This window comes from Battus philenor, unplaced genomic scaffold (assembly GCF_028537555.1).
Source record: "Battus philenor isolate CCGP_79_NKW_IND1 unplaced genomic scaffold, ilBatPhil1.0.hap1 SCAF_6, whole genome shotgun sequence".
Classification (NCBI taxonomy): Eukaryota; Metazoa; Arthropoda; class Insecta; order Lepidoptera; family Papilionidae; genus Battus; species Battus philenor.
In genome coordinates, this window is record NW_027181726.1 from 13,368,211 (window position 1) to 13,391,522 (window position 23,312).

The 23,312-nt window shown below is 33.7% G+C and overlaps 1 protein-coding gene across 3 annotated transcripts in view; it reads right to left on the bottom strand.

Moving 5' to 3' along the window:
* Positions 1–23,312, bottom strand: part of LOC137930661 (rho GTPase-activating protein 23-like) — a 399,966-nt gene that overhangs the window by 332,984 nt on the left and 43,670 nt on the right. Inside the window, exons 1-2 of one of the 3 annotated variants that reach the window (XM_068773994.1) lie at positions 18,440–18,510; positions 16,073–16,279 (exon numbers count right to left, since the gene is read on the bottom strand). The exons of 1 other annotated variant lie outside the window; for it this stretch is intronic. In XM_068773994.1, the coding sequence (XP_068630095.1) occupies positions 16,073–16,115 (43 nt within the window). In that variant the 5' untranslated portion in view covers positions 16,116–16,279; positions 18,440–18,510. Of the gene's footprint in view, positions 1–16,072; positions 16,280–18,411; positions 18,511–23,312 lie in introns of those variants that run through there. One more of the 3 variants, XM_068773993.1, reaches the window with a different exon arrangement.

Here is a 23,312-nt window from a genome sequence, read left to right on the forward strand (position 1 = left end):
ACTGCTTTACTATTATCTTTGAAAGGCTTGTTCATATTAATATTTTTTCTATTGAGCATTTTAACAGTTGTTCCGGTACCTAAATAGAATAAAAGAAACAATAATTTCGAAATGTTTTTACTAACATATTTCATATTAAAAGATGAAGCTACTTGATTTATGAACATACTAGTTTTCCTAACAGATTTTGTACTGCCAGAACTTACTTGCCAGTCGCTTTCTAATATAAAAACTAATTAATATGACATATTTGAGAGTGATCATTAAATTTATTAATAAATATAATTTTATTGATCGATAAATACTGACCGAAGCAACTGTTAAACGACCATATAAATCTGTAACGCGTAAACTGGCAAACGAACGAAAGTTCCACGGTATGATTTCTTGAAATTAAGTTTCTTCATAATTTCTTTTTCATTATAAATGGAGTTACCTAGACAAATAAGGATTTATTTTTATACATATTGATTCAATGCCATTACTTTATAAAAACATATGTGAATAATAAAAGAAATAAATCCAATTGCTGTTAATACTAGATTCTTACATAAAAATTAATTCATTGATAACAAGCCGCGAATGGAACCTAATGTAGCTATGTAGCTATCGTCATACATATGATAAATATTTTTTAACTAAAATTGTTATTTGTAGTGTAGAGCACCGTATCCTAAAATTTTAATTAGATACACAATATAAATGTAAGACAACAAATTTTTAATTTAAATAGAACGTTAGCGCGATAAAACAAAATAACCGAAAACATATGAAGTTATCTCGACACTGATGAACGCGGAGTCATTCGCCCTGTAACTAACTATACGGTTAATAACGCAAGTCATCAATCAATGTATCAAATTTGTGCGCTAGACGTATTAAACAAATTAGACGGAACAATCTAGCGAAGGGCCTTGAGGGACGTAAAGTCGGCCACACACGAGAGGCGCGCCAAACCGAAATTATATTAACGAGGCCAAAATGAAATAGCATGAAAACTTATATTGTGTTAACCAAACAATGGGATTTCACAATCAGCTGAGTTTTTTTTTGGCTGTTGATGACAATTTCAATTATATCCAGATTATACAACAATGCGTATTAACATTCATTTGTATAATTAAGTACTCACGTTCTGAACAATAGATATGCGAGTATATGTGTATTTAGAATTCAATGATGAAGTAAGTTTTATATAATTAGTTTTACGGTTTTCTTATTAAACTTCAAAATACAGGTACGATATAAATTAAATATAGTACATATCTTATACTTAGTCGTCTCTTTATTGAAGATCGTGTTCATCTCGAAACGACTCAACGAAATGTATGACAAGCTCATTCCATACTAGCCTATCCTCTGTTTTCCACAGGGAGAGAAAAGTAATTGATGTGACTTTATCTGACCAGCGGGTAGGTGTTCGCTTACTTCGTCTTTTACCATCTACTACTCAACCTACTAACCCGTAGTTTGTCAAAGTTTTCTAGTTAACAAAATAATTCTGGATATTTTAAGCCAGTAATTATAAGCTATTAAATCCAACTTTATACATTTCATTTGACGAAAATTATATTATACAAAAATAAATGTCTGGAATATGAATACATTATTGAACATACATTCAAGGACACCACTACAAGCAGGTGTTTAAAATAAAATCCACGTATACAACTCGTAATATAGACGTATTGTAGTGTTCGTGTGATAAGGATCTAAACGCGCCTAATATCACAACGGGGTATCGCGCGAGTCTCGCACAGTGGCCTTGTAACTACCAAGTCGGGACTAACTATCACTTATCAATGATTACGTTGATTACACATTCCCTTGTACCGCCTTACTTCTCACATTAGAGGTACAGTTAAAACTTAAATCATTTTAACAGCTAAGATAGTTGTGTTATCTATGACAATTTTTTTGTTACCAAAGGACCATAATATGTTATAATAATTTATCTTACAGAAAACCAATAATCAGTGGTAGCCCAGCGGTAAAGGACTGAGACTTGCGATCCCTAGTTCGATTCCCGGGATCCAATCTTGTGTAATTCACACTGTGTATTAATTACATAGGATTGCTATTGCTAACTAACAAGTTACCAGGAGATAGGCAGCAATGTCCTTGGCGTAATATAATGCTATAATCAAGCGTAGCAATTATGGTTATCTCCCTATAGATATCTTTAGGGTAGGCCCATGCCTTGCAGTGGATATCTATGGGCTGAAATTACGATATTCATTTAGTAGACTAAACTCTGTTTTAATTATTACGTATCACAAGATGTTACGCGTAATAATAATTTAGCTAAAGTAGACTCTCTAAGAGAAGACTCGAGTTCCTGCAGTGCGAATATTACAAGGCTTTTTAAATACAATAACAACTGCTACTGATACGACGATATAGGAGATAAATTATAATTAGAGATATTAAGTAAATATTAAAAAAATAAAATTTTAACAAAGAGGCAAGTCATATATATTTAACTGAAATTATAAATATTTTAATGAAAATGGAACTCAACTCACAGGTCATTTTTCAAGGTCAAGTTTCTTCTAGAACGTTCGGTAAAAGAAACAAAAACCTATTTTAAGTAAGAAAAAGACTAATATAGAGCTACTTCCGCTCCACACCTATTTCTACACTTCGTTTTGTACTATTGGATATTACTAGAATTTAAATTATATAATAATTTTATAACGACCGACCAATCCGAGTACTTGCTTTATACAGGAGTACTGTTATGAGTATAATATCTTCTAGCATTTATTAAAAACATTTGGAGTTTATCATGCAATTACTTACCCCATAAAATGTTAGTAACTTTTTTGTTCGTGTTCTTTACATATCGTTTATTTAATAGAAAAAATGATCTAACAGTAGAAAGGTCAGAATTAAGTAACCTACTATGACAGGCTTCTGTTTACAACAACTTTTCGCGACCTTTACTATTTCGTCTGTCCAGTTAGAAGGAAGCCTACCCAAATATATATTCATGGTAAATTAATAATACACATTTAGTACTCATTGTATGCGCCAACAAATAGGTTGAGCTCTCACAGCGAGCAGAATCTTTTTCGAAATCTCAAAAGCATGCGGCGTAATAAATACATATTTCTTTTAGTCTAATCACAGATTATGGCTTTCGTACATATATGTTAACGGATTTTATTTTTATTACTACAAAAACGTGACAAATATCTTTGCAGATACAAAACTTAATTACCAGTCAAACAATAAATATTTATACTGCATTGTCGTGGAATTCTCGAGCGCATTCTCCGAGATGTTTACCTGAAATAAAAAAAAACATATTCAAAAGGAGAACACTCTGGTGCGAATTTATCGCTGGAACATCTGATTAAATAGAAAATTGTTTGTTCTGCCTGACCTTGATATTACTAGCGCTCGCTGACGTGTTACCTTCATTTTCTATATAAATTCAAAGGTAAATGGTAAGGTGTATAATTTAATTATAAATATATATGGATGTTATCACCTTTTACTAGTTACCTTAGATTACGAAGAAATAGTATCATGTTCTTACATAGCATAAAATGTTTTTGTGCCTAATATTATAACGACACTGAAATTAGCTTCTTAGGAGACATCACATCTTGGTAAAGATGTCTTTACCTCCAGGCAATTTGAATTTTATTTAATTATTTAAATTTTATATTCATATAAAACATATAGGCCATAGGTCTGCTAAGTTTCCTTCTACTGTTCTTCTCAGGTATAAGATATTTATCAGCCGGACACTCATCTTGATTTCGATGGGATTTATAATCCATTCTATATTGAATAAAGAATATTTAAATTTATATTAAAAGGTGCAAACGCGATATTACGCTATTAAGGTAAAAGTTTATATTTACTATACCCGGATACATATTTAACGTTAAATATTGGATTAGTCAAAAGGGATTTAAAATGATTGTAGGATTATCCGAATAATCATAATATCTGCACAAGTTGAAGACCATTAGAGTATACAAGTATAAATCAATAGTGACATCAATGTAGTTTAGACGTATTATGGTACGATGGAGCAATAACAACTGTGTGCGAGCAACAATTCTGGTACGCTCCACGAGCGGCCGCGGGCGTTTGGCGTCAGAGCGCGCTCAAAAATCATCCGACCCCACTGACGTCGGATCTCCAATTTAAAGCTGACTTATTGTGCTGTAAATCGCTCTGCGCCAAGTAAAACCACTCAATTCACAGATAAAGATAGCTCGGTCTGAAAGTCAGTGGATAGGGCCCGAAGCGCATCATGGACTTGGTCATTTGTGCGAAATGCATCTATTCATGCGTGAAAGTTAGAACATATACTACAAGACTAAGAGGGAAATATAATTTCTAATTTTATACTAAAAATACAGCTTTTATAGCATGGCGCGTTGATAGAAACTTAGCGCGAAATTTATAATGGAACATGTCACCATTATTTCAGCGATAGTAAGTCCACTCTTGGGTGATCTGTGAAATAGATTTTCAAAAGAACCTGTTGGAAGAGGCTTGCAGAGCGCTGTGGGCTTGACCGGGCACAATTTAACCGAATCAAAATTGTTTTTTTCTGTTTTGTGTGGGGTGCTATGGCGATTTAGAAACAAATTTTATAAAAAAGAAATTGCATTAATAAATCCATGGGCCACTTAATCGGAAGTATATATTATTATTGTACGAACCATTAAAGTATATCCGCATGTTCGTTATCAAAATATCTCCTTGGTAACTTTATTAAGTGTGCATGCCCTTTAACAACATACCTAACTTTCCCTCATTTCCCTGTCTGTCAGCCCGTAAGAAATGTTAATAAAACCTGCCCGCAACAGTTATAACGACGTTATAAATGCCAGCTGCCAGCATAGTTGAGTAATATGACTGTGCCAATTAAACGCAATGACACCGACGGTGATGTCCGTATAATCTAACAGTTGTGCGTGACGTGCGTAATTAAATATGCGCGGCATGTAAGACATCTCATTCACACAGGTGCAAGAAAACACGTTACTTGTAAAATACGAAACCAGTTAAACTTACGAAAACAATTACTGTAATAAAACAAACAATCTTTCAAAAATAATCTTCAAATTTTGTAGTCTTTAGTCGAACATAGAAAGTTCTTTACTTTTTCACTTTTCTCTTAAGCATCACATTCAAAATACATCATAAAATATTTTTTTCTAAAAATGATTCTGTAAAAAATAACTCCAAGTCTTTACAGCGCCTTGTAAAAATATTACTGGATAACTTGCTGTAATAATATAAGGTAGATTAAAGATGACCTAAAGTTATTTTACTGCTAAAAAACTATGGCTTGGGTTACTAGTAGATAAATTAACATAAGGAGATATTTTTGCGGTACATCCAACTACATTTTTGGACATTTGCATAAGTAAACATAGTCGCCATTTTTACGCACTAATTCGAGATAAATACTTTTCTTCATAAGCCATATTCATAACTACAAGTATAAGTAAATTTGCAGGATAAATATCCGATCTTTGATAATAATCAAATGTGAAGTAATTTCGGATTAATCAAGTTCCTTTCTTTAAATATGGGTCTTCATCATTTGAAACAAGTTAATAAATATGGTAAAGTCCACATCCCACACCAAATATATTATATTATATACATTGTCGAACAAATACGTCAATTAACACCCGAATAGATCTTGTGGACGAATGTTACAGGAAATAGTGTCACTGACCATCTTAACCTGTAATAGATACAAGCTCTCCACAATTTTAATGGTACCCTAAAAATATTTTATTGAGGGGACGAAGCGGCGATAAAACTGGAGTCCGTCACGACGCGGCGGCGCCGGCCGGGGGTTAATTAAAGGATATTCGGAGGATCGCGGGCCGGGCGACAACATTCACAATGGCTCACGCCCACACTCTCGTATCTCTGTAACCTTGACTCCCCAATACATCAGTCACGGAGAGTGACGTGACCGGGGTTATCGACACGCTTTTAGCTTTATGCTCTTTCAAAAATACGTTCTCTGTGAACAATGCAGAGCATTGAAGGGTTTCTTTTTAAAGTTATACTTACTTCGTGCTTACTTATAATGAAGGAAATTTTTTAAACACAAAATATTTTTTATACCGAATATTTCGAAATGTGTTGATCACAAAATGCCTTATGCATTCTTTAGTTTTTTTTAGATGCTGTCGCTGTTAGCCTTGAGGGTTTGTTACAGCTTTGTCGGTGCTCACGGATTAAAGATGCGAGCTAATTCCTTGTCTATAGCCTTTGTTATAAATTATATAATAATAGAATTTATATAGCCTTTGTATTTTCATCAAAACCCGCAATGTATATAATGCGTCCCTACTCTTAAGCCAAATACTAGAGATTGCGATAAAAGGCTTTGATCAAAGATTGCCATTTTAATACGTATAATAAAATCAATAACTTAGCTCTATCGAATAATGTATCTAATGCGATACCATCAAACCGCGTACAGCGATGCGTGGGATAATTGAATCGTAAATTAGCACAACCTACGTAGTATAAAGTGTTTAATGGAAGATTACTCATCATCTCAACCGTACAGCAGGCCACGAGTCCCAAAGTATAAGATTACAAATTATAACATGACATCAACAACGTTCACTCAGTGTGTCGAGTGTGCACATTTAATTCGGCAGAATTCGTGTAATTGTAACACAGATCCTCTTATTCAGAAACATGTCAAGTTTAAATTTCGTGCGTTTGCCAACAATGATGGATATCGTCAGACGGTTACGAAACGCGCCACAACTGGAACGCTGGCCACCAAGACTACGAAGTAAAAAACAAAACGCTTCGAAAAAAATTAAAAGAGCGGGAATTGTGTAAGTTTCAGCTTTCGGATTCCAGTTACATTTTTAATGTTTAAATTAATTCATGCTTTTCGTTTGCAATAACCTGTTTTTTTGCATGCATTGTGACCCCAGAGGCGGAGAGTAATAAAAAGATAAGTTCACAAAGCACTCTTATGCGAACAGTGAAATATTAACAACTTTGAACCGACCTACTTTCAACTTAACAACTTTCGTTCCTCGCTTTGGTTTTAAGAATGCTTTTTAAGTTGGGATTTTTTTCCGTACGCGCGACCCTATTTACAGTCTCTCTCACTCTACCCGTTATAATGTAACTGTATCGTTTAATGCGAACGTAATCAGTATTTAAATACGTTAACCGAACAAATTTATTACTTAGCTCGTATATAGCAATGTTTATGTAGCGCGGAACACTAAGCATTTTATATTTAATAAACTTAACATGTTTATTCAATTTAACTTGTTTATACTTCACTTCTGGAAGAACAAGATTTAATTCAAATTGCAATGTTAAATTGTTTGTATGTATGGCAATTACTGAGGCAGTTCATATATACGTTATCACTCTTTTAAAGTAGAACAGATTGCCTAATTCTTAATAAATTAAATGTCTTAATATTAAATAAAATAAATATAAAATTCGCATTTTAACTTTATTGTGCTTACCACATTGATAATTTCCGTCAGCGTTAAAAGACATTTCACTCGTAAAAAATCAGTTTAATATATATAAAATACATCAATTTGTATATCATTAGTCTACCGTGCATTTTATTACTTGTAATTTACGTTTAACGACTACGTTGGAGCAGTAGACGGTCGTTCAATAATTACCTGATTAACTTACGGATACACAAGAATTAACTTAAGTACGACACAATTTTTTATTTACAAGATTTTAGTGAACGAAGTAGTAAAATATTCCTTGCTTCCGCTGGCGGCGCTTTAACCAATGAGAACGTTACAATCTATATTGCAAAAAAACAACAAAATTTGACATTTATCACGAAATAAGGCAAGAGGACATTTAGACTAGGAAATACGTTGTTTGAATATTTTTTTAATAAATGTTGGCGGATTATGAAATACCGATAAGCCGCACGTTAACTGTTAGGTTTGAACATCTTATCTATTTTTGTTGCGCCTTGTAAGTTATCAGATTACGAATATACAGAGCGTGCTAAGCTTGTAAAATTTATAACTCCGAACGTTTCCATAGAAGTCACAAGAGACTGTCAATTCTTGGAAGTGTCACGTTATGTAACGGCCATTTCCTTTATTAAACAACATTGACCATATACGGTGTTGATACAGAAGATATACGCACGATACACAGTGTGATTGGCTATATATATAAAAGGTTCAAAACTTAGAGGTGGTCAAGCTCCTAGATAGTCTGAGACATTCTTCAAAATTTGGAATTATTCGCGAGTCGTAAATGAATATATATTTAAAAGATATACAATGAGGTATTAAAAATATAGAAATTGCATTAAAACATAAAAATGCATATTGTTTTAAATATAAAATTTTTTTACACTTTTATTTTTTTCTCTTTACAATTCTTTAAAATTTGGTGAATAATTGATGACAGCCAAGCCAGCGAGTCGCAAGTTAGCAACCCTTGGTATAGCTTATTTGCAGTCAATTATCGTATGGTGCATTCTTCCCATGAATCAATAGTTACAAAACCATAAATAGCGTAATTATTAAAAATGAAATTAATTCGTAAAAAAATTAATTGATATTAAAAATTAAACTAACCATTATACATTATAAAATAGGTTTTTTTAATAAATAACTAATAATTAATATTGCAAGCAAGATAACTACATTTTAAAATCAATTATTGTTTACTATCAGATTTTTTATTTGCAAACAAAATTTGCTATCAAATAAACTTCATACATGCCTTTAAATTTGAACACCTATAATCACTGTTCACATGAGATGTTAACAGTTATTAACAAGTCACTGCGATCAAAACGCATAACGATTAAGACAATAATACTAAAAACATTGGATTTAGAATACATGATATTGTATTTTATATGACCATAGAATAAAGTTTGATTTTCTATACCGTTTATGTAATTTAAAATAAAGGTCTACGAACATGTCTATGCATATGTTTTATAACGAAACCACAAATAGAAAACATATCGAACGACATTTTATTATTCTGTATCGCAATATTTGTCATAATTCCATGTTACATAAAACAAACGAAATGCATATAGAATGTTCTAGATCGATCAGCTTGCGTGGCGAGCGGCATAAATTTGGGCAAGCAAACGCTTTTAGCATTCAAAACACATCCCCAGCACGTGCCCACAGCGCGTCGTGTTAACACTTTTAAACACACAATAACAATGAGCGCTAATTGATTTGCTAATTGTCGCATAATAAAAACAAGAATATAGACAAGGAAGACAACAAATAAGTTTTTATCGCTTGAAGAAAGTGGAACTTTGTTATTTACATTTTTATTACAGCAATTAAAACTCGTAATAAATTTGATTGTTGCGATGTATTTAATGTATTTGACATTTAAGAAGTGATTTTATTACGTTTGAGTTTTATGTCTAAATATGCATAAAAGAGGTTTATAGTAAAGCGATAAAAATGTTTTTTTAACTTTTCTTAAAATCAAACATTTAAAGAGAATAAGAATATTTCATTGAACTACGATACTATCCTAAAATTCTTTTTAGAACTTACAGACTTTAATGAACATATATACGTTAACCTAACTGAATGCATGTATTGTGTTCATACATTGTACAGTCGATCGATTCAATTGAAATCCACGTAACATACGATACACATATTTTTTTCAACAAAGCATTACCATTATTATCATATGCGCGATAGTGCTAGTCACCTCATATAGACGGGTGGGAACGCGATTGACTAGACGCACACGAGATATTTGAGACGACTTGACCTTTTGTCTTCCCGTCCTGCTCTGCCTCAAAATTCAGCTACAGTGCCCTATTATAGGAAACAATAATAATTATGCAACCAATATTTAGCGTTAGAAACCATAAAGTAAACTATATAAATTTCATATACGATTATTAGTTATGAGAAAATATTAAACAGTATCCTTTAAAGTTAACGAAACTAAAAAATTTTTGCAAATGAAAAATGCACGCATAGCAATGAATTAAATATAAAAATCATACACATAAACAGAAGTACATATGACACCTCTGCTTTTGATAACCGTGAAAGATAAAAAAAAAACATATTGTTTTTGCTTGCAACCTCGGCGATTAAAAATTGATGTATATTAACCACAAGAAACTGCATTAATGAAATGTCACGGACTAAATTCTTGCGCGAACATAATATTCTTTATAGTCCATTAAAAACGTTAAAGTCAATAAGTCTCGTAAAAAAAAATATTAATCAAAATTTAAAAATCGAAAGACAAATACATTTAAGAAAGTATGCTATTTCTTTAAGGATATTAACATTTAAATATAATTAATGTGAATTAATAATTATTTAATTAAACATGCTTGAATAGTTCAGACTTATAAGCGGATATCTAATCTGATATGAGAAAGTAGTCCAATTGTTTGACAGATCCAATTAGTATACATGAAAAAATTGTTAATTTCGTAGCCAATTTGACGTGTTATCTCTAGACACGACGAAATGAGCCGAGATGTGGTGTTCCAGGCGATTCTGAAGTTCTAAATTTTTATCTATTCTATATAGCATAAAAATAATTTTGTATTTCCTAACGTGAAAAAATACTGTTTTTTTTCTGTGTTATATCATTATCACATAAACATGGAATTGCATTAGTAATCATTTGTAAAAGGTAACTATACAATTCAGATGTGGTACTAATTCTAATTGATAAAGTAAAACAGAAACTTCTTCCGGAACAAACACGAATATATCTGAAGAAGAATAAAAACATGTTCTGTTTGTGATAACTTAAACGATTTCACATTTTTCTTTGTTAAAAATAATGAACGCTCAAACTTTGTATTAAGATTATAATTATCATCATGTTAGCTGATAGACGCCCATTGGAAGTCAGAGGCGTCCCCAAAGATTGCTACAATGATAGGTCTTGCGCTTCCGGCATCCAGCCACTTCCTTTCTTAACTATGTCGTCGGTCCATCTAGTAACAACCAGCTATTATTACATTTAGTTAGCAAATATAACGTACGTATAGACTAATCGCAACAAATTTGAAGGACACAATCGAGCCCTGACACGATGTAAAACAGGTAAACGGTCCCGGTAGTTTAAACAAACAACCGAACACAAACAGCGCCTCGAACCCGTGCGCTCGGCTTAATGACCCGCCGTGACGTCAATTGGCTCGCAGCAAGCTGTTGGGCAACACGTGTGCGCTGTAGGGATTCTCGGATGGGTACGTTTACGCGGTTACAGACGTTAAACAATGTTAGCATTAATCGTTATTCTGATTATATTACACATTCGCGATGGAGCCCTGCTAAAATCTAGATCTGTATTATAAAATAACTGTATCGTTTCATAGGGACTGAATGTCATCTGCGTTCCTTCATACAAAGATATATTCATTATTAGGTTAGAACACAATAAAAACCCGTAAGTCGAACAGTTCACAATTATAACAAAGCCAAACTGCATTACATGATATTAACTAAGTACTGTGTTGCAATTTAAGCCCCCCCCCCCCCTAGATAAAGGATAACATATCCATTAAACAAGCCGCATCTTCATAATATTTAAGGAACGGCGATAGAATGGCATACAGAAATAGTGTGAGCATATAAGACATTATACTCATGACCTACAATTCTTCATAAATATACCTCCCGCAAAATACCTAATGCCGATGCAGTGTGTCCTATAATTGATATACACAGAAAGAAATTATACGCCCTTCGTTTGTGACGAATACATCCTATTTCTTCTTCTTTTTTTTTAAGGCGATGGACGCCCACTGCAAGGCTTAAGCCTCCCTAAAAGATCGCCAGAAAGAGCCCACAACTACAGACTTCCCGCGGCCTTGACTATGTCGTAAGTCCACAGAGTGGGGCACTATCAACGCTGCGTCTACCGGCTAGTGGTCACTGCTCGAGAAATTTTCGATCCCGGTGGCTATCGGATGGGCGATGTGCTCTGCCCATTGCCATTTCAGATGAGCAATTTTCTAAGCAACTTCGGCAATTTTGGTTCTTCTGCGGATCTCCTTACTCCTGGTTCGATCTCGCAGCGAAACTCGGAGCACAGCCTTTTCGATAGGTCTCTGAGTGACCCTGAGTCTTCTATGGATACAGCCTAGTCAATATAAATAATAATAATGGTTGAAAAGAGCAATTTTAGATTTTCACACGAATTGGAACTCACTATCGCGTTGATAAATTACTAAGAAATATATTACGACACCTCTGTATCACAATGCATTAAAATAAACAGCGTCGTATCTATCGACATTTAATTTCAAAAATCTATCGAATTCCGAGCGAGCGCTCTAAAAAAACAACAAAGGGAACTTTGGAACTCGCCAGTTAATTAGTGACCACAACGACCGCTTTGAACGGCGACCTTGTGAGTTCGATCACGATGTTGCGCGGCTGCATTCTAAATACAATCCCATTACGTACATTACCAGGCTGCTAGCTGCTAGTGAGTTCGTTTCCGTGTCTTCGTTTTTATAAAGGCTTATTGTTATATCTAAATCATTGCTGTAAAGGTTCTAACGTTAGAGTGTCATATATTTTAAGAGATCGCTTCTGTTCACGTACAACACACTTTCACACAATTAGGCAAAAAACATTTTATGATAAATTATAGTAAATAGATACTAATTCGTGTAAATGCATTTTATTTTTTGAGTTCCTTTAGTCATAAATAAACTTATATATCATAAATATATATATGCTCCGGTTTCTTTAAAATTCTATAACTTATAACAGCTAAGACCGATCACCCTGTATACACCATCTACAATATTTCACGTGTCTAAATCGTAAAGTAACTGCATAGCGAGCATAATTGCTAAGACTGTTGCACGCTGACAAGAAATATTTTTTTCATAAAATATTACCCTAACCTTGCGAAATTTTTAAATTATCTTTTTATATATACTTGTGTCAATCTCAAAATATATTGATCGTAGCCTTGTTCTCATCTTTAACAAACTGTAATTTACTAGATGAAATAAAACAATCAATATGCTTTTAACAATTAAATTAATATGCTAAATACGGCATTGACCCAGAGTTCCTTGCAGCGTTACAATCTGTTATGAACGATATCGTAACAGCAATCGCCGTGGCCTACTGCCGACGGAACCTGAATTAACTGCACGAGCCTCTTACATTCAATTTATGCGGATATTTTAAAAGAAATTATTGCATTGAAGAATTAGTTATACTCGTAAAGAGAATTTATTTTAATTAAGTCAGTATTAAGATCGAATTTCATACTTCTTATCATAAATAATTTAAACACAAGGACACAGGAATGTGGAGCTCTCTCTCTCTCTCTATCAAATGGTCTGACGACCTTGTCAATCCGACCGTGAGCAGTTGCATGAAGAATTCAGAGAATCGCGCGGTAAAAACGATGTCGAGCAAGATAGGTATTCTAACGGAAACGATGATCCGATGGAGGAAACATTTTAACATTGACTTAACATGATCATTATTTTACCTTTGAATAGAGCAATGGATTATATTTTGATTTAGTTATTCGATATGACAAATATTAAAGATATTAATAAAAAAAATTTAAGGCATGTGAGTATAAATAAAGCATTATACTTTTAATGCAAGTTTAAAATATTATATTTGACTTTTTGCCGACAATGGTATTTAAATTAAACACATTTAAAAATGAACTTACACTCTATAAAAGGTCAATGAACCGATTAACAAAATTAATTTAGCGAGCATAAAACAAAAACAGCAAGTTACCGACTAACACCGGCTTATACATCAGAACGTCCCGCCGCGGGCGGATCTTGTTTGTAATAATTACAGGTCGTGACGGCACCACGTGGTTAATTACTGCTCGGTCGTGTTACAAATATCATCAGCAACTAGCGACATATGCTTCACTTTACCGTAACAATATTTCTGTAAAACTTATGGAAATTAAATTTCAAATTGCAGAATTTTTTAGAGAGATTTCAAATAGTAAAACTTAACTAATTACTTCGTGAACTTATAGAAGGCCCCTCAATCCGCCTTATAGGTGTAAATCCGTTCTTAATTTCCATAAATCCATTATTAGCTGACCTCTTCTTGAAAATAATTGTTAGTAAACAATATTGTTACACGGCCACTTTATACTAATCCTATTGGAAACCGGTTGGGGATACAATGATGAGACAATATAGGACTAGTTATTATGTATCATAATATTCTGTAACCGCAATTGCAATGCTATTATATATAACAAATACTTAACATCGAGAAGCGTTATCTTTATATGTATAATGACATATTGATTTCAAACAATTTAGATCTTAAACACGTTCCGTGCCACGGCAACTTTTGAACATTTTCCATTCAGGCTGCGTGTGGCTTATACAACTCACACTTTAAAAATTAAAAAAGTCGTTTAAGACGCATGCTTTATACTTTCTTCAATACTGCAAAACTATAATTAGCGAAAATAAGTTATAAATTTTAATATTCATTACGTATGCGCATACGTTATATGAAGTTATCTGTATTCGAACCTACTATTCATTTTTTAAGAATCCTTTGTTTTTCAATGAGAACTGCAGATGGCCTGACCGGAAAGTCGATACAACGAGGGTCGTATACGCCCCACATGGCATAGAATGTGTTAATGTATTCTAAATTATTTTGTAGAAAGAAGAACACAATTATAAAAAAGATACTATGATCCATTCTAAAATTCGTGTTCGGTTAAATCAGTCCGCTTGATTTCTTACTAATTTGACACATATGCTGAGTAACAATAACCGTTCACATAGCCAAGTTGCCGACGCCAAGTGACCGGATGCCAACCTCGATCGTCAACGAAAATATCAATTTGAGTAGTCACCTTCGCGCAACTGGCGGCCGCTCTTGCGAATTATACGATTTAAAATTAGAGACAGGTGTGTTAGACAATTTACCAAAAAGTAGATTCAATCTTGATACCTGCTGTGTCGCATTTAAAAAAAAAACCTAAAATATAATGAGAATAATAATGTAACATCACGTTCAGAACAAGGTTAGGAAAATATTTACACTTTCAAACTTAGTCTAATATAACGTAAATTCAAATTATCTTTATTCAAGTAGATATTTACACTAACTTTTGAATCATCAAATATTCTTACATTATAAATAGTAAGCTACAATCGGCTCCGAATGTTGAGATGAGACGGCCAGAAACTCGACAGCCGCTCTTTTTTAAATAAAATTTAACAATATTCGATGTACATTTTTAATATCAGCCTTATAAACTAATCTACAAGTAAAGTTTAACATATTTCGACCAACCGAAAATACTTGGATGCTTTTGCCTTGAAACTTTTTATTTTAGATTTCCAGCTAAGAAAATCAAGATCTATGGTTTATTATGTTTGCGTACACTTAGACCCACGAACAATTTGTTAACCTTTAGAATTTATTTAATTTCTTGCATTATTAACGTGTCTGTAATAATTTATTATAAGTATAGTTTAAATTTATTAGTACTGTATAAAATATAGATGGGATGAAATTCAAGACGATTGTCAAAATTTTAGCGGCTTATTTTAATAAACAGAAAAAAATTAAATGCATCGTTTTTGATGCCACCAAATACCGTGTTATCTGACACTCAACTTTTCAAAGTCTAAGTTGTTAGATCAAGCTTCATGCGCACAGACATCGCATAATGATTTACACCTGTATCTTGTATCAGAGACAGAATTTTTGTTTTATAGGAAATATAGCAATGAATAATAATTATAGAATTTTGTCATCTTTAAGGTTAATAAATATTGTGGTTGTTGCAGCTTACTTACGTCCATCACGTCTGTCATAGATTTGAGGCCGCGGACAATCCTACAATGCCCATATTTAATGTAACCTACGACATCTACAAAGTTCAAGTTTTATTTTTTAAGCACGTTACACTAAAGGTCGGTTGCGGAAGGCGGAAATTTTTAACAAAACATTTTTTTCTTCACGAACCAGATACTAATGGATTTCGCCGATAGTACCGTTTTAAATAATCTACCGTGTTTACTCTTATAATTTACATTACTCACCTGAGTATATTTTGTAGAGCGATTCCAGTAGCCCTTGCATCATCTTGTTGGATTTAGATTTTCACTTTGTACCACCAAAGTAAATAAACAGGATCGACTAATTCGTATTAATTAGAGTATGGTTTGAACGACGTTACTCCATTATTTTTATATAATGCGACGTGCTCACTCTTCACGGACACTGGCAATTTTAAAACATAACAAAGGCTGTGAAAAACAATGCATATTTCGTATATTAATTGTTTTACAGTCGTGTGTAATTTTTAATATAACAATGCGCTTAATATAATGAAATATGTTGAGTATAAAATAATAACTATTGAAAGATAATTATGAAATGTTTATATGGGTTTAAGAGGTGAACGAACCTACTAACCGACGGCACAGTGGTCAAGTTGAAGTAACGGTAACTACCGACGGATCGTTATCATCAATCAGATTTGCGTAACTATCTAGCAATTACTTCGTACACTTGAACTGACCAATTCATTAACCACGAGGAATGCGAGAGCACGCGCATACAATCAGTACGCGCTCATAGGAAATCGTACGATGTAATTTTTTTATTAAATCAAAGTGAGATTTAATTAACAACAAGAAAAATTGTTACATTAACATACACGTACTGCCATTATAAACTTTCTTATAAAATATGGTATGACACGAAATGGAAATCCAAAAGAATATGTTAATGTCTAAGGTCACAATGATGTAAGGTTCCTACGGCGACACCCACACGAAACAAAAATACAAACCGACCTGTCACAAACCAACAAATTGTTTATGACGATGCATGTTATGGAACTAATAAACTCGATATGTAGGCGTGAGTCCGTCAAAAAATAAATTTTATTGACGAGCAATAACTATTACAGGCTTTGTACACAAAAAGATCAAAAGTACATAAGGAAAAATAATTATAAACATTTTTATATTTAAAAGTGAAGGAAGTTAACGAAAAAAATTGATTACTAAAATTACATTAGATCACAAACAAACAGACATTAACTGCTTCTATCATAGTTTGTGTTAAATATACTAGAAAAGACAAAAACAAACAACTTATTTTTAGTTAAGTGATTAACTGTTTGTTATCACATCTAAAAGAATTCATTGAAATCCTCGAGCGCTATTAATCATCGGGACAAAGCAATTTGAGCTCGACCATAACTTACTGTCATCTTACGTTTACCACATATGATGCAGCAAGTCAAGCAAGTTAGCTTTGACATTTAATATCGTCTTCGTTCATTCAATGGTAAAAAAAAATAAGATCCTAACAATATCACAAAAGAACTTGTTTTTTCATTTAAACAAACAAAGCGAATAATTTACTATGTACACGACGAACAATTTTGTTATGTTTAGAGAATACGGAAAATTTTCAAAAGAATTGAACACGATAAGTTTGTAATAAACTAACGCCGCACACACGGGCCTAAGATATAAATAATGATACAAAAAGGATCGTAAATCAGCTGAAGCAATGGAACGAAAAGTAGCAATATCTCCAAACACATCTACTTATACTGATTTGTTCACAAAGGAGAGTCGCAAATATTGCGTAAATATCATAAAAGGACTTAGGTTTAAATATTGCCAGCGTTATTAAATAGCTTTTGCAAATGGTTTTATAAAGAAATTATTTAAACTTAAATGAAAAACTAAATATTTAGCTTACGCACTTATAGAACCTAAAATTTTCAGCTTTTATGTTAAATGTAAATAACGACAGAACATTAGTGACATACTTGACTGTCTCAGTGTATTTATGGACGAACGCTTAGTCTTTTAGTGAAACTAACGGAAGATAAATTTAGAAATTCATAAATAAACCATCCGTTGCAATTAAACCGAAGTGCAATTTTAAACGCACACTGAAAGAATTTCAAAGAACTGCAACCATGCCGAGCATACTGAAAGATGACACCTCGCTCGTTAGAGTTTGAATGGAAGTCAAGACATCTCTTCATAAATCACCCAAGTGGGATTTCACAAGTGTCGCAAACGACAATTTACTCCTCGGCAAATTGGAAGTGGCACGTCTGCTTATAATCAAAGACACGCCTGAGCAGAAATTTTTCCGTCCCATTGAAACTAAGCGGATAAGATCGATGGAAATAACTATATTAGTGAGTGTAACACTGAATTCCCAAGGTTCCAAATCACTTTCGCATTGTATCACAATTTAACACAACCACGGCACTGCCTAAAAAACGTAATTGACGTATGAAATGCACTTTAAAATTCAGTCAAATTTATTTTCACTGATGTTACATCGGCAACTCTTTCGTAGAGGGCTGTCGCAGCCTTTTGCGGAAGCGCGGTTCAAAGGCTACCTATGTGAGTCGGGGTGTCGGTACTGACGTTCGAAAAGTCCGGCCCTGGCAGGCGTCCATTACAGATCGCGCGCCCGCGCCGTCCGCGGTCTGCCACACCGCCGCCGCCACTGGCGAATCGGGATTATTTATAAATTCACTTGAACAGGGGGTCGTAGAATTTTGCACGACGTGGTATGCCAAAACAACTGACGGCATCAAGTCGCACCGGAAACGAGGGTACGCTGTACCAGGATTACTGGCACCGGAAATGATTTAATTATTACATTTACAAAACACAAAACCTATAATTTTTTTTATTCAATTTTTAACCAGGTCATGGTAGTTATGTTAAACAAGAGATATTTTTTAAGAATTATTTTTATTTCCTCCAAATTTTACTTCAACAAAATACTAGTGAGATGTACCTTATCTGTAACCCTGACCATACCGCCCACTAGAACAGGTGTTCGTTCTAGTCGCACGGATGTTATGACACCTGTATCGCCACGTGGGCGTAATTTTATAAACTCAAGATTATTTTTTACATTCTGACGTCTACTGTGAATACACGTCCCCTGTAATTTGGTAATTGTAAAAATAAACAATTGGAGTATAAAACTGATCTTGTAACTATGCTATACACTTTACTAGAGCGCGCCAGTGAGTCACCCACTGACATAACAAAAGCGTTAGAAACTTGGCACACAAGTCAGAATACATCGTTTCTAGATAAATAACGTCTTAAATTATGGCAATGACTACAAGAAATTCTAGACCGGTCATAAAGATCGAAATGATTGTAATTATTAAAACAAAATTCATCGTCACAATACATGTAGTTCGAGCCAACGATGATAGTTTTAAATAAATTTAATCGTCTATTTTCATAAAAAAGTTTATAACTAAGACTGATTATCGTAACACTGTTTTGTTGAAATAATATAAAACAGTCGTATAAATTATTACACAGCTGACGTACATTTTGAAGGAACATTCCCTTGACCTTCTGAACGAGTTTGTAATATAGAAAAGTTGTCTAGAACAATACGATCTCAGAGATGATTTAAAATAGACATGACATTTTACGCAAGATTTTATGAGGGAATTCTTGGCTGCCGATACTTTTTTCTTCAGTTGCAAAAAAAAATCGTCTGGCTACGCGTAAACGATTTGGCAACTTTGGCGAAATATTTAACTCTCAACTAGCATACCCACAACTGAACCTAGACTCCCGCTATCGCTAAAGTTCAACTGTTTTTTTTATTGCAAATTTCTGTATTGAAACAGATTTACAACTTTTCTCGAAAAGCGCCAAGTTATTGCAGTTGTAGACGAACCTGTAACAAAGAATAAAACCTAATTAGTACAATCAAAATTTAACTTCAATTTCAATTTAAACACTAGTTAATTTATGCTTTTAACGCGGCTAGGCTGCCATGCCAATCGAGCACAAATACTAAAAACAAACATTTTGAGCATTGAACGTTTCAACAGCGTTTCATCATTCGCAGTCAGTAACATCCTGTATGACCTCACTCCGCCAAATCGTTTCGAAAAAGGGGGCTATTTAGGTTACAAGTACGGTCATATCAATTGTGTCAACGTAAATCAGGATGTATATCGTTAAAACGTAAATCAACGCGTATTCGCTTGCGTGAGAATTTAGAACCCGAGAATTGGAGAGGATTCATGCAGTTTGTTATAATTTCTGTCCTTCAACAAACCACTAAATAAGTTAGATCCGTCAAACTTTCCGCTAATGACCAAAATGCGCCGATGACTGAAATAATTAAACTTACAAATGAATACCTTTGCTCCCACTAATCTGCAGTTATAATTTTACTTAATATATCTGATAAACGTATAATTAAACAAGTTTCTTAAAATACATCAATCAATCATTATTGCCGTGTTTATAGACAATCAGAAATTTTAGAGAATTTTTTTGTCTTTAGAATGAATTTTGAACTACGCATTTTTTTCAATTTCTCTTTATTTCAGTAAGTTCTATTAAGCTGTCACAACTTTAGTGTTGTTTCTGATAGAATTTTGTATATTTCAATTATTTCTCTGTAAACTAGAAAAAAAAAATACTTTTTCATCTAGAAAGTGACTGACAGATGTTAAATTGATGGTGGTTTGTGATGCATACTAATGAACAGGAGGTTAATCGGCTGGGAAGTTTGGGTCATGAATATGCATTTTACTCTACAAAACATGAATAGAGGGTATTGTCTGGGACACAATGGTAAACTAAACAGCATTGTTAATAAATCTTTGTTTTCGCTACACATCGTCCTAAGGTGTATTAGGACCAAATAATTTAGGATTACAATACGGCGCTAATTCAAAAGCGGGGCGGTGAGCATCACAAGGGCATTCGCCCTAAGCGGCAGCTATGTTGCGGTCACAATGGGTGCGCAGGCGCACGTCTTTAAATCATCCATGAATGGCGAAGCCGTAAACAGTTCAAAATAGACTGTCTTCCCGTAGCAGTCCGGACAGTAGTCCGGCATGAAGTTACAACTTCATGTAACACCCGCGTCAACTTTCCACTTCTTTTAAACCGTTTACAAATGAACATTTAACTCTCAGTGACGTCTGTCTCTAGTACATATATTAATAGAAAAGTATTTAAGAGCATTTGCTTTCGCGTGAGGAATGTCTGCGGTCCGACATTTTTTAACAACGTCAAAACAATATATTTGTTCGCTTCAGTTACCAGACGTTAATAAACTTTGTTAAGTCTATTTAATGAAGATTAATATTTTTCACTTTCACGACATTTACATTTTTATGCGAACAAAGAGACGAATATGTAGTATTTGTTACGTCATTTACATTTTAAAAAATTCTTTTGCTTTTTTCTTTGGTCTCATCGTAACCGTATGTGTTTTCAATTTATAAAACCTTTTATTGTGAAACAATTCGAACAATTTTTTGATTAATTGCATAATATTAAAAAAATCACGTGTCTATACGATATATGGACAGTGGAAACGTTAATTAAATTTTCCATATAAACAGTTCTACGTTTAAATTTTTTTATAGTCATAAAATTGATAAAAGAATTTAAATTTTGCTTCGTATTTGATCTCGCCCGAACTGAAGATTCGAATTGATTCATCAGTAGGTAGATGGTGTACACTAAGCTACTCCGTCGTTATGGCGGCAGGTAAAACACGACAAGATAAATGTTTGAAAGCAAAACATTTATCCTTGGACCTAGACAAGGACAATGATAAATCAAACTGATTTATTACGAGCTTATCTACATTAATTATTCTTAGACCAATTAAATTAACCTTTTTTTTAGATTTCTGAATAAATACATTTATTAGAATATTTTGAAAATAGAATAAACGCTAATGTCAATTTATCTTTTACAGAACTTACTTCTGCAGGCGGTCCTCTACTTTCGAACATTTCTCGTTCGCACAAAATTTCATTAACTTATTATGTGTGAAAGTCTATCCAGAACCGTAACGTTCCAACAGCCCGGTCTGTCCACTGTTACTTCAATCTGCCGATTCGCTAAGCTTATAACGAACAGAATAAATGAGAGAACCAATAATGCAAGATCTCTTCTAGCAATATACCTGTGGCGCCTATTTCTATCGCAAATTTGAGATGCAATATTATATTCTAGTTCGAAAGTCACTGTAACTTGTACAATACTTGGCATATAATCCTAACATTTTATCAAGATGTAGGTTGCAAAGACGCTGCAGTTTTTTTTTTTTAATTTTTCTTAAACCAAATACTTGCAACCATCTTATTGGTGGTACTTAAATTACATGTCTTTCAACCAAAGGCGACAAACTAAGAAATCCACGGTGTGTCCGCCATAGCGATCTGAGAGCTTAAAAAATGTTATAGACTCCCCTCTCTCCCTGCCAACTCGAACCTGCGGAATCTGCAAATGTCACTTGGACAGCAGTGTAAGTTTAACAAAAAATAATGTTCTGTAAGAATTATTTTCAGTCTTTTTAAGTCTGACTAAGAATATTTAAATAAATCTTTGACACTACACGCTTATACCTCTTCTGAAATAGATCATACCGTTTATTTGTATTCGCCGCTAATACAAAACGCAAAGATGTTTCTTTGTTCAGTCGAGATGTTTTTGCGGAAGAACAACGTGATATATCTGCGTGACTGTACCATAAATATAAAATTTCCTTGCACGAAAAATATCTTTTTCACTTCCTTCTAAATTAGTCACTATTGAATTTCAATTTTTGTAAATTTCACACTTTGGAACTTGACTCTAAAAGAACATAATTTAACTAATTTATCATTACTAGTTTAGTCTATTATAAAGGTTTTCGACGTTTCAGCCTATAGAAGCTCACTCCAAGGCATGGGCTTTCCCCAATGACATCTATGGGAGGATATACCATAATCGCCACGCTTAGCAGGCGTGTTGGCGATCGCAGTCTAGTACTATGGTACGCATAGATCACTGCGGTCTATTTATGGCAACTGATTTGGGAGCAGTGGCAACCCTTTATAATTAATGCCCCACGTGTGAATTATATAAGATTGTATACCGAGAATCGAATCCGCGACCTACGATCGTAAGTCTTAATAATCTATCTCTGGACTAACACGGCTCTGATGCTGGATTATAAGGAAGCGATGTTGTATTAAATTTTGAATGCTCTAGCAGACTAATGGCATCATCAGTGTTTTTATAAACATTTCAATTAGTTGCAGTTAGTAAATTCGACTGGCAAGTTAAAGTAGCATAGGGCTGGCACCACGTAGAAAGAGAGTAAGAGCAAGAGATAGCCGTTGAACATAGGTTAAGCTGGTGTTTTGGTTGGTGGTTGGACATCCACCTATTAGGTAGGCAAACGACTTTATACAGGCCGCTAGAAGACACCAGACGCCAGCTGCTCCTAAGTAGACTTATT